Consider the following 13,774-nt stretch of genomic DNA (forward strand, 5'->3'; position numbering starts at 1 on the left):
TGACTGCTACCCTCTCACTAATGCTGTAGAATTCATCAATGTTTCCCGCTATGTTGTTATGGACTAGAAATCCTACCCCGGATTCTCTCTTATCTGGAAGACCTCTGTAGCAGAGGACGTGGCCGTTAGTCAGCACTGTGTAAGCTTCACCAGTTCTTCTAACCTCACTAAGGCCAATAATATCCCAGGCAATGCCTGATAATTCCTCAAATAGTCCTGCTAAGCTAGCCTCACTCGAGAGGGTGCGCGTGTTGAGCGTTGCCAGGTAAATTTCCATTGGCGGCCTGTCCCCTATACTATACGTGTACTATACCCACGTACCTATAAACTGAAGCCATGCACTATGGAAATGTGCATGAGCCAGACGCCGTTCAGGCGTATGAACAGATATGGCCTGCATGGATAAGAACATAAGAGTTAGATATACAGACCTGCACGTGCATGCAGAGCATCTGTTTATTGCTGCATCCCCAGATAGGCTGGTATTCGAGGGCAGTGATATGGGGCTGCTAGAAGTTAAATGCCCATTTTCCTTCAAAGGAAAAACAATCAAAGAAGCTGCAGCCTCTCCAAACTTTTGCTGTAAGGCAACTGATAACGAAAATGCATTGAAAACCGACCATGAATACTATTATCAGCTGCAGGGCCAAATGGCAGTGACAGGACTACACTGGTGCGACTTTGTTGCGTGGACAAATGCAGCATCCGTTGCATCCTCCACACACGTTGAAAGAATTTTCTTTATGAGGCCACGTGGTCTGGAGAAATATTGCCAGCACTACTGAATTTTTTTAGGAATGCTGTGCTAGCCGAGCAGTTAACCCAGCGAATTAGAAGGGGGCTTCCCCTGTATAGTTCTTCCAGGTACACTGGCACTACTAAAAGGAAGCTGAAAACCGCCAGAAAGCAGGAGCCCCTACTACAGAAATGTGTGCACCACAAAGAGAATGATGTCATTGTCAAGGAGGTGGGACATAATGTCCACACCTAGATGTTAAGAGGACGGTAATAATTAACCGCTCATACCAGCTGCATTATAGCATGGTGGTATAAAGATCTTGTATGAAAGTATTCCTTGAGATATTGTTTAGGCAAACAAGAAGCCGTTTCAGGGACCCTTTGTCGTTATCTATGTATTGCTGCATGCATAGTGCTTATATGAAAGTTTTTTTTAGTTTCATTTGAGCAGCAGCACGTTGATATGGTCGGCATTTTATCGACACAGTGATGTGTTAAGGAGGCAATCCAAACACGATTGCCAAAGATGATGCCGAGTGGGCTTTAGCTTTGTTTACAAGCATGATGCTACCTGTACATACAAAAACTATGCCATATTATAGAAATAAATTATTTGGTCACTGACATTTGTTGTCCAGAGGTACAAATGGTGTGGGGTGAAAAGTACTCACTTTAAAGTGTTGAAGGAGTACTGACCATTCCCAAAAGTATTTTTTGCCTGAAAGTTGTGTTGTATTGATGTCGCACCTCAAACTTAGTGTCGTGAAGTATTAACTATACGGTTACTTCATGGTGCACTGTTGCAGTTAATTTGCGAGCAGCAAACAATAATAGACTACTTGTCATGGCTAATGATGTTTGCACACAAATTACTGCACGTGCAGAGAGCTCCAGCTAGCGACTTCATCTGCTAGCCAAGCACATACTACGTAAAATTTGCAGTTCTCGCAGTCTGTGTACCCAGCTAAGCAGAGGATTGTTGCCATTTGGGATGCTGCAAATAATTTTGCATTTAAGAGCTGTCGCTCATGCTCTCTTGCAGTGTCTTTGCCTTGAGGGACATGTGCGAACAACGCACTGTTTTACAGTCGCTTTTTTATACCTAGGCAGTGTTGAGAGCACACTATACATGCAGCATTGAGAAATAATGGATATGGCATTGTGCTTCAACCACATATTTGACGTGATGGGTCACAGGTATCTGGTATGAACAGCACCACACTTCTCAGATATAAGAGAAGCAAATTGTTGATATCTAGCAGTAGCTTTGTGGGTAACACCATAATGTAGATATGGCTCTACAGTGCTTTTGGATTCAGGATGCACAGTGCTACCGTCAATCATTTCTCCACAATAAATGTTTGAAGGCTTGCAGGGCACAAGCTGCCCTGGCAGCCTGACAACCACTGAAAACCATTTGGGTGGCATTGTATAACAGTATATCATACGGTCTACGATTTCACAACTAATGACACAAACAGCCAGCAGTAATGGCAAAACAAAAAGAAAATTGCGTGACATAAGCAAATTGTGTAGCATTGGTGATAACTTTGGCCATTATGTATATGGACATAATAAAAATTTGAATATATGCCATGTACATGGAAGAGAACTGGAAAAGCGGTATCATTTATTCAGAAAGACGCAAGATACAAATTGCCCCAGAAGGTAGTACAGTAGAGAGCGCCATAAGCACAGGCTATATAGTACGAGAGTAGACTGTTGTTACATAGCGTGGTTTCTTCTGGTCATGAGCATTGTAAAGGGGCTCATTTTGAGTAGCTGAATTGTTTCAGCTAGCTACTTGTTCTCATTATGGACTAACATGATTGGCTGCTGAAAATTGCACAAAAAGGCACAAGTCCTAAAAATGTTGTCAGCAATGTTGAGCATGTTGATTGGCAGTGGTTTGTCTGAAAAATGAAATTCTTTGATCCGTCTTATGACTCACTCAACATGGATCGTAGCGCCAGCTATTTTTCGGGTAGCAATCGCATCATTAGCGAACAACTGATTCCCCATTTTAAATGGTGGCATGTGGATTTGAATAGATGGTGGCAAAACAACTTCCAACCTAAAGCCTTTGCCGACCATCACACCATCCCCCGCATCTAAAAAACCCACTAGGCCTGATTTTTTTACAACTACGATATCACTAACATGCCCCCCCCACCCCCCCCCCCCCCCACAAATCTGGCACAAATGAAACATAGCCATCTGGTGTTACTCCAACAAGTGCTTTGAATGTGTTGTAATGCTTGTACGAGGAGAAAGTGTGCCTCTGTGCCTGTAGTTTTGAAGGTCTTTGGATTCTCACTTCTGTGCAATCAAGGACCACTCTAGTGTTCGAGAAGTCACTGAATGCCATTGGCATGTGCCTTTTGACCTCTGTTAACGTGGGAACCTTGTCAATGCTGAAAGCTCTTTATCAAGAAAAATTACCCATGTACAAAAGATGCGAGTAAGGCATGACTGAGAAGTTCCAAACATTCGAGCCACTTCTTTGGCACAAACACCAGTCCTGAGCCTATACAGCACCGCGAAAAGTTCTTCCCGCTTAGAGAGCTGCCTTTCCTTTGCGTGCATTTTTCCTCCATCCCAATAAACCATGTGTTCTGCATTTCTTTCAATGTGCTTAAAAAGTGCTTCAAACTGTTCCTTACTTTGCAGTCCTGTATAAAACTTGAAAGATGATTTGTGAATAGTATCCACAGAAAAAGTACAGCATTTTAGCTTTGTACATTGCAGTTCTAGCTCCCTGACTTTTCGTTGCAAGGCCATATTTTCAGTTGAAAGGTGGTCAGTGTTCTCTTTTCCGCTTAAAGGGGTTGAGACACCAAGTTTTGAGGGTATAAAAGGCCTGCTGTAGGCTTCCTCTGTATGAAAGGACACTCAACATGAAGTGTTGGACACAGCAAGTGTTTAAAATATATTTTAATTCGCTTCCAAAGAGTGCCTAAATGCTCGTTCTCGCGATCGAGACCCATCGCTAGCGCGATAACATCGACGTCACTGTGTTGGTAGCGTAGCGCGTTTTAGTGACGTCATACCACATTAGAGTGACGTACAATGAGCGGTGACCCACAGCACGCGGCAAGCCTCGAGTCTAGAGTGCAGTATAAGCTGCATCGGACGCAGACGCAGTCGGAATCGGAGCTGCCGCAGCTAGCGATGGCAACTGTCGGCATGGGTTTCTTTGCCTGTGCTGGTACAAAACGTGTGTGCGAGAGCAGATCATGCAGCAGTGCATGCGTCACAGCCTTGTGGGCCCACGTGACCAAGCTTCCTAGCCAGTGACGTCACTGTCCAACTCGGCGCCGAGAAACCGTAACCGAAAATGGTGCACATAAATGATGCAATATTAAATTATTTACCGAGAATATATGAACCTTCCAGCATGCATCATGCTTTCTGGAGCAATAAGAAACGTTTAAAACAAACAACGCGCAAGCCACAAATTTGGTGTCTCAACCCCTTTAAGGACGTTGGCTTTAGGACCTCCTGTGGCTCAGCGAGCATTGGGGATGTTGCAAGCAGCCAGAATGCATCAGCTGCCCCTTGCTCCTCGAATGAAGAGTCTGCACCTGCATTTACATCAACAGATGCAATAAAGTGACACTACTGCTTGTAGTCATCGGAGTCATGAGGGAGGTAGTGGCCGAATACTGCACCAGGGAGGCCAATTCCTGTTCTGGTGAGGGAGTGACTTTGATGAAGCTTAGTGGGCCTGCCTAGTTTGGTTGCACCTGAACTAGTATAGCCCCACTAGCTCTCGGCAATATGTTTTTTTTTTTTCTTTGCCAGTGTCAGGCACCACTCCATGCCTGAAAATGTAGTGGAATGGAGCAGGATTCGAACTTACGACCTTCAGATTTGAAGTCGGGTGTTCCACAAGAAAAGTAGAAAGATACCTATCAAGAAAGGAGTCAGGCAAGGAGACACAATCTCTCCAATGCTATTCACTGCATGCTTAGAAGAAGTATTCAAGCTCTTAGACTGGGAAGGATTAGGAGTGAGGATCGATGGCGAATATCTCAGCAACCTTCGGTTTGCAGATGACATTGTCCTATTGAGCAACAATGGAGAGGAATTACAACAAATGATTGAGGACCTTCATCGAGAAAGTGCAAGAATTGGGTTGAAGATGAATATGCAGAAGACAAAGATAATGTTCAATAGCCTGGCAAGGGAACAAGAATTCAGGATCGCCCGTCAGCCTCTAGAATCTGTAAAGGAATATGTTTATCTAGGTCAATTACTCACAGGTGACCCTGATCATGAGAAAGAAATTTACAGAAGAATAAAATTGGGTTGGAGTGCATACGGCAGACATTGCCAAATCTTGACTGGGAGCTTACCACTGTCGTTGAAAAGAAAAGTGTACAATCATTGCATTCTACCGGTGCTAACATACGGGGCAGAAACTTGGAGGTTAACAAAAAGCTCGAGAACAAGTTAAGGACCGCACAAAGAGCAATGGAACGAAAAATCTTAGGAGTAACGTTAAGAGACAGGAAGAGAGCGGTGTGGATCGGAGAACAAACGGGGGTAGACGATATTCTAGTTGACATTAAGCGGAAGAAATGGAGCTGGGCAGGCCATGTAATGCGTAGGATGGACAACCGGTGGACCATTAGGGTTACAGAATGGATACCAAGAGAAGGGAAGCGCAGTCGAGGACGGCAGAAAAGTCAGGTGGGGATGATGAGGTTAGGAAATTCGCATGGCGCAAGTTGGAATACGCTAGCGCAAGACAGGGTAATTGGAGATCGCAGGGAGAGGCCTTCGTCCTGCAGTGGACATAAATATAGGCTGATGATGATGATGACTGCTTGTAGACACAACAATTAATCGAACACTGACCTGTACTCTGAGCATTTGAACTTTGTGCAAAGTTCATTACCTGGGGCGACTAGCATGAACATTTAATAACGAAAATAATAACGAATTTAAGAATGTGTTCTAGTACAGACTAGTTGTCGAGGGAACATTTAAGAATGCATTCTTAAATTCGTTATTAAATGTACGTGCAAGCCGCCCCTGGTTACCTGAAAACAATTTATGGATAATTATGTTACAAACATGCAACAGACTCGCATTGTGCAGCTTAAGGTGAGCCTGAGAAAACATTTTCAGCTGCATAATATGTGTGGGTTGAATGCCATTAGTTCACAAGCTACTACTCACCCTGAACGCAGGACGTGTCTGCTTCCCCATCATGGGGACCTTTACAAGCTCCTCGACCTGTGGCGTAACGTGAATAATTAATGTAACAGTATGAGTACGCACAAAAACACATTACTAAGATAAGGCACAAAGTGTAGTTATTGGGGCATATGTCACATTTCACCACTGCATGTCATTGCTTTATGGTGTGCCATAGTACAGGGCGTACATACATACACATGCAGTGGGAAGGCCAACAGAATGCATGTTTGTATATGTTATTTGCCCACATAAAGATTGTGTATACCTACAAAAATGAAAAAAAAATGGTCAGAATGGCCAGAATCGATACCTACTGTCTGTTTGGGAGGCGCATATTTTCCTCTTCGAAAGCGCCGCGGTACGAACATAAAGGCTGACGGCGTCCTTTTTTTTTCTTTTTTGAACTGGTCCGTGTACACAAATAGCGTCGATATGAAGTCAGGATGTCTGGGTGACAGCGAAGGCGCCCCTGAACATAGCCTCCTCGATAAACTCTGTGCCTGTCAAGACGCCGAGAGAACAATAGGGAGGCGCCGTCGGCAGAGTTGCAAACTGCCGCCGCTCATTTCGCTGAGGGCGCCACCGACGTAGAGTGCCACCGCGCCTCCCGTCTGCGGGGCGGGCGCGACGCCGACTGTTTTAATTGCTGCGATGGTGGAACAACGATCCACTGGGTGACCAGAGCCTTGTTTATACGCTGTAGAGCACCGTAGTAGTGTCTCGAATACAGTCTGTGAAAGTGCGAGCGCACTTGCAGCAACTGCAGCGTCAAAGTTAATTGCGCGTCGCACGTAGCAAAAAAAAAAAATAGAAAGAAAAAAAAAAGCCCGAGTTTGTTTATTGTGGTTAATACGCTCTTCGTTATCGTAGTAAAGTGCAGAGAATACGCAAGTCGCAAGCGTTCTTACAGCTATATCTTGTCAAACACTGCTTGCAACGCTGCTCTATAGTGAGCCGTCCTTCTTCTTCCTTCATTCTTATAGTGAGCCGTCCTTCGGGCCTCGGCGCACGTTAGTAGCATACTATTTTTACGACTTTCAGACAAGTTTTCCCTAAGTTCTTTTGCACCAGATGAGCGTTGTGGCCGACGTGAATATTTATACAAAGAAACCTTTGCACTTTCTACCACGTCCGTGTGCCTTGGCGACCGGGAAAAATAGAAACAAATATTTGAGGACCTATAGAAAAAGCGCCGCATGCCTTGAATAAGCAATATGCGAGCAAATATTTTATTGCAACGCTTTGTTGAACGATGCATGCAGCTCAGACATACAAAACCCCGAGATGCTAACGTTCAGACATACAAAAAAAAAAAAAAAAATCCCGAGATGCAAACAGTTCAGACATACAAAATCCCGAGGGCGCTTCTGTCGCTATATATGCGTTGCTCGAAGTTACATATGTATCCACGTGAAGAAGTTCACGGTGCTTTACCCGCACATGATGTCTGTGAAAGAGCGTGGCCTCTTCGAAGGTTTTTTCTTTCTTTTTTTTTTTAATAACGTGATCGCACGTCAAAAGCATCTAGCAATCCCGGTCGCTCAGCGTTAAGCTCAGGTCCACGATCACCCAAGAAGGTTTAAAATGCGTGGACCGCACCAACGTTGCGAGGTTTGACCGTACTGCACGAGAAAAACCGACAAAAACAATGCACCCGACTTGCGATCCCAGCGGTGGTAACGGAGACGCGGGCACACCGCAGGAGTCATGAGCTAGTCAACGTCGGTGGCGCCATCTCTCGGTGGAAACGACCAATAGGGAGAGGGGAAAGCGACGGCCGATCGAGCGCCGTTTGACAGGCACAGAGTTATCGAGGAGGCTATGCCCTGAAATGGGTCAGTTACACAATAAGACGCAGCACGGTAAAATGAGCCCGAGTACATACCGTACTACATCGCGATTCGCTAAACGAACATAGGCGTTCTGCAAGTAAATATTACTGTACTTAGTGCCAACAAGAATGACGAAACGACAAATAGCAACGATTACTAACTAGCAACATTAGCCACTGGCCCACTTCCACAGTGCACGCTGTTTCCCACGTCCGCCCGGCAGTGCAGGCGCGCTTGGCTCCGACAGATAACTACGCCGACATCACGAGCGTTCGCTGAGCGTTTGTCAAGCTGTGTGCATGGTGTGAGGTTGCGAACTGACGACGAACTAACTCCGGCCTCACAGAGACGACAGGAAAAAAATTGTTGCAGTGGCTTAGCTCGGCTATGCCAGGATATACGTAGCGTTAGCAAAGGTTCAGCTGAAGGTCCGAGTCGCACTGGCGCTTTCGCTGAGTTTCACAGTATATTCAGTCGATCGGCGAGCCTTGACGTCATCGACGGCGTTTTGTTGTTGCTGCAGGGGTGGTCGGGCACGTCGCTCAGCCTCCTGGCTACGCCGCTTTGCTAGACGTTCGTCCCTTTGCTCCAGTGTCTCCGCAGCACGTTTAGCCTTCTTCTGTTCATTCCTCCTACGCTCAACCGCCTAATTGCCAGGCAACTACTTCGGGATCCGATAAGTCAAGCTTCTCCGTTCTTCTGCGCTGTTGAGCAGCATTTGCGCTCTCCTTCTCCATGGCTATATACCACACTGGCAAACGCCAGTCAGAAGCGCAGCGGCTCCAGCGCAGTGTCAGACGGCGACTGCACACTGCACAGCGAGCGTGCGCCGGCGGCCAGTGCGTCTACCACGGCTACGACGTCACTCCTCTGGAATGCGCACACCGGCGGCGGTGAGTCGCGCGCCGGCGGCGACGGAGTGCGCGAGAGGTGCCGGCTCTGGTGGCTCCGGTGCGCAAGCCGTGTGACATCACTGATCCTTGCGCATGCGCAGCACGGCTCTTGATGTGCCGCGCGAAACGGGCTTGGCTAGGCCAGTGTAGCTAACGCTACAAAAAAACCTTCGCATTCCACTTAGTAGTCTCGCGCGAGCTCATAGATCGTTTCGCTGGCCTAAACGTACATATGCGTCTTTCTCGAGATTATTTGTATGAGTCAGTAACGACGTACGGAAAACAGCGAGGTAAACTATACATATGCCAATACATACCTGTCACAAAGTGCTTCCTGCACAGTCGAGATGCTGACGACGGCTGCCATGGACGCCCTTGCGCATCTTGCCGCTTCACAGCCCTAATCCAGGCTTCACGGCGCTGTCGATCGCGTTTTACTGACGGGAAATCGGAAAAACCGCACTGCGCTGCTGGGATGGTCACGAGAGTTGCAGCCGTAAGCGACACGCGACATTGGCATCGCGCCAAATTTCGATGACAATAATGTTCGAAAAGTGTTCGGCGCGCGCGGCAGCGAGGCTGGCGAGGCTGACTAGTGCAGCGCCCCAGCGCCTGCCAAATCGCTTCAGTCCTCAGCCGCTAGGGCGCTGAGCATGCGCAGTTCGGTGTCGCAAAAGGCGGATTGCGCCACAGTTAACATTACTATGAAATTAATATTCCAATGAACCAAATACAGTATACTTCCGTAAATTTTACTCCGGTTGATTCAATTTTCCGTTTAATTCGATTTTGAACGAAGGTCCCGGCAGGCGCTCATGCATTTCTATGAGCCCAAACTTGCGTTATTTTGATTCTAAAATTGACCTTCGCTGGCTAATTCGAACTTGATGGACCAGCACGCAAGCGCCTGACTGACCTCTATGGTAAACCCGAATAGCGACCTCCTTTAGTTGTGGCGTCTGTCTCGCGCGGAGCTTAGGGATCAGTGAATACGTTGAGCGCACGTCGTCTCCCGTCAAAAAAGCTCATTTCCGGACTGCCCTAGGACGATTTCCAAGCAATAACGTAGCTCTCAATGACTTATTGTGGTATTCACTCGATTATAACGCAAGCGTGTTTTTCCATCATGAAAAATTTGGCCGAAAATTGCATGCTACGATACCAAGACCACCTTCAGAGCGTTTGTATCCTTTGTCGCATAACGCAGCTGTGCTCCGGCGAAGCTTACTTTAGGAAAGCGGCCGCCATGGTGCAACACGTATGAGACCGTAGCTAAAAATTGGGATGGCAGAAAAAGATGAGAAAAACAAGAGAACATTTAAAACATTCACCGACCATGCGATACTCCCTAGTGAGAAATTTGAGCGCAGCTCTATATGTGTTTTTATTTCGCGATATATTGTCTGGCGTGGACAATCGGTCTCGTGCGGCACGTTGCAACGGAGTGCAGTGTGGCGCGACTGCCTCACTAATATTCAGATCGCGAGAGCCAGCGCTTTGGTGACTTCTGGGAGCGATTCTGGGAGCAACCTTCAGACGACGCGCGCTATTCTGGCGCCATTTCGTAGCCATCGTCGCCGCACTACGCTTTTCTTCTCAAGCTTTCGCAATGCCCTCCTCCTCCGCTTTCCTCCTTGCGTCTTTCATCCCCCGCTACGCTCTGCGTTCGCTCTTTCATTCGTCGCTGTGCTCGTTCGCTCGGTACGCCGACGCTCGCCGCAGGCACGGGGGCCTAAGAGCTGCGCTCTAAAAAAAGGAATCCATCAGTTCGCCCTCTAGTTCAGCAGGGAAATCTACAGCGATAAATTAGGGACATCGCACTTGACATCAACGACGGCTGTCGAACTTGCAGCTCTGCGTGCAGCAATTCAATTGATCAATCAGGATATGCCCCAGAAATGGTCCATCTTCTGCGATGTCACAGGTCGCCCTGCAGAGTTTGCTCTCTGCACTACGCCATGGACCCCACGAACGACTTGTCGCGGGCACATGATAAATTTACCATCGCGCAGTTGAGAAAGGACATGACGTCGTATTTCAATGGTTGTCAAGTCATTCTGGCATCCTTAGAAACGAGCAGGCAGACGCAGCCGCTCACTCTTCACTAACAGTGGCGATTGCGTCGCTATACCGATGTCAAGAACAGACGCTGCGGGAAAGCTCCGTGCACTTGCTCGCGAGCTTACGTTAGCCCCAATAGAATTCTGCAGACTCTAAATTCACTGAATTCACTATGTTCACTGAATCCTCATCTCAAGCTCCGCCTTCCACGTGGCTTTCCACAACAGGAAGTAACTATCATTTGTCGCCTACGGCTTGGAGTAGCTTTTACTAATGCGTACTCCTACCTCATCGGAATGGCCACATGTCCAGAATGTGAAGTTTGCGGGTGCAAAGAGACGATAGCGCACCTTCTTTGTGATTGTCGTCGTTTAAATGAACAAAGAAAACTCCTCAGCACCACGTCCGACGAGATCTACAACCGTCTCCTTACGAAAGCCAGAATTCATGTGCACTGGTTTCAGCCAACGTCGGCCCGAACTGTGCTTTTTTTTTTTTTTTTTTTTTTTAACAAACGGCACTCACTGAAAAACTTCCCTACGTATCGGCGCTGTTTCACTGTGCGTTTATGGGCGAAATGATCACTTCCCTACTCGGTGCTCATCCCCGCCACACAATGCGGCTCCACTTCTCCTTTATGAACTCAACATTTACTCGCATGCTAAGCCACGTACGCGGCGCATTGACAACGTTCCTGCTTCGTTCAACGCTTCGTTTAAATCCTCTGTCTACCCCACACTCATTACACACTGTGACCCCATTCATCGGTGTTGGAGCTCGCGTCTGTTCTCGGTGTATAATGACCCTAGTTATCCTGGATGCCTCGATTTGCACCACAACCCGGAACGGCCTATCGTATGAGACAGCAGCCAGCAGCCGCAAAGTTGGAGCAAGAGGCAAAAAAAAAAAAAAGATTAACAAAATCGCTTTCAGTATTCTCAAATCAGTTTTGGTGACACTCGAACGTCTTCCATCACAACTTCAGCATGCTGAAGGGGAGCTGAATGCAGCTTTAAGATTTTGAATTGAAACAAAAGCGCGAAGAATGGGCATTCAAATATTATTTTCATCCTGCGCCCTAGCTACATTAATTCTCAGGTGGCGGGCTCCGAAGGCGCATCAACGTATGGATTTCTGCTGAGGAGCCAAATGGAGTTCCGGAACATTTCTCGTGCGGCGGCGCCGAAAGTCGACGATGGTTAGACGACGTGGTCGTTATCAAATGTCGGCCAAATCAGGACAAAACACTGAAAACGATAGCAAGGTTTACCGTTGCGCTTGGAGTCCTCGGACGGTGTTGTAACCATACCTTGGAACCTCAGGCATCTGAGACCGCTAGCGTCATGAGCGCCGACAGTGGCGCTGCAGGCATATCGCACTTCGATGCTGCACAAGATGAGACTGGACGAGACCGACGGGAAACTGTTATATTATAACATTTAAACATGAAATTATCCCGTAAAGAGTACCTGGCAACGGTACCAGTGAAAGCGCATCACTTCGAGATTGTGAGCCCAAATATTGTTTGGCATTTTTAATGGCTTAGAATAACGGCATACACTGCAAGTTAATGTTTCATGACTTTTCTTTGCGCTCTCAAAATACCAAAACTCTGACGACTCAATCACTTAACTCCATAAAACCTGGTCAGACCAACTTTGGTGCTTCGATAATATAGCATTTATCTGGCATATCGGAAAATCCATGTGCACCACCACACCGACTCCGACGCCCACGGCGAAGATGACGGCGAAAATTCGCCAAGAGTGCAATTGCTGTCGCAATAAAGACAGTAACTCAGCATGCGTCCGAGTTCGAATTGGCCGTATGGCCAGAACAAGAGCACACCACAAAGAAAGAAACTGTGTCAGCAAGGCCTTGATGAGGGCTGGGTGGTTCATAATTTAGAACTGAGGTTTGAACAGCGCGAATAAAACAAGGACACGTTTGTGGTATTTGTTTCTTCGTGTCCTTGTTTTATTCGCGCTGTTCAAACCTCAGTTCTAAAAAAAAAAACTGTGACACCGGCTTTGGTAGGGCCACGCAGCATGTAGAAGCATGTGTGAGATACTGCTGAGCGTAAGAATGTGCTAAGCTTAGACTTAGTGAAGTTTATCAAAGCGGCTCGGGTATACAGCGAAGGAATCGCACTGGATACAACAGCGAAGCACTCGCAATGTCATGGGCAAGTTTCGGGTAGTGGCAGAATAGGTCCCTAGAACTTCCGAAAGGTATGCGAAGTCCTGTATACAGCTACACTGTCTTTGATGTTCGATACTCGGATTGACATACTTCTGCGAAAGTGTTTCCTTGTTTTTCTTAGAAGAAATTTCTGTCCTAGATTATTTGCAAATACCAGTGTATAACTAAAGATTGCAAGCATTATTGTAAACAAGTATTGCAGACAGCCATTCTAGAGGCAAAAGGTTATTTTACACACACACACGCGCGCGCGCACACACACACGCACACGCACAACCCGCCGTGGTTGCTCAGTGGCTATGGTGTTGGGCTGCTGAGCACGAGGTCGCGGGCATTTCGGTGGGGGCGAAATGCGAAAACCACCATGTACTTAGATTTAGGTGCACGTTAAAGAACCCCAGGTGGTCCAAATTTCCGGAGTCCCCCACTATACGGCCTGCCTCATAATCGGATCGTGGTTTTGGCACGTAAAACCCCATAATTTTTCTGCACACGCACACAATCGATGACTCATATTTCAGTCGGAAATCCTAATACGACTGTGCACTTTGTTTCAGGTTTTATGATGCGCCTTCAGATGATTGATTCTTTCTAGGCGCCTGCATGTCGTTCTGGCGGATATCTGTTGACTATTGACCACTCACGCCCTTCACCGTTTGTTGAACAATTGCTTGATCATTTTTCCTCCATCTTCGGTATTCTTCCAAATTATCTTGAATTTCATCAAGCAGAGTCTTGTATATGCCTTTGTATGTTTCCTGGTCCTTCTTACCGCTGCATATTGTATTCTTACGCCCGCAAGCTCCATAATTTAGGTTTCTTTTTTTTCCTTCCGAATAT

General features: G+C 46.8%; 1 protein-coding gene across 1 annotated transcript in view; it reads left to right on the forward strand.

The window, feature by feature from the left end:
- The first annotated feature begins 5,820 nt into the window (after positions 1-5,820).
- The window catches only part of LOC119444955 (arylsulfatase B-like), a 33,074-nt gene continuing 25,120 nt past the window's right edge, over positions 5,821-13,774 (forward strand). The window contains exon 1 of the mRNA XM_049664816.1: positions 5,821-5,850. Coding sequence (XP_049520773.1) covers positions 5,821-5,850 — 30 coding nt within the window. The remainder of the gene's footprint in view (positions 5,851-13,774) is intronic.

Source organism: Dermacentor silvarum, chromosome 3 (assembly GCF_013339745.2).
Source record: "Dermacentor silvarum isolate Dsil-2018 chromosome 3, BIME_Dsil_1.4, whole genome shotgun sequence".
NCBI lineage: Eukaryota > Metazoa > Arthropoda > Arachnida > Ixodida > Ixodidae > Dermacentor > Dermacentor silvarum.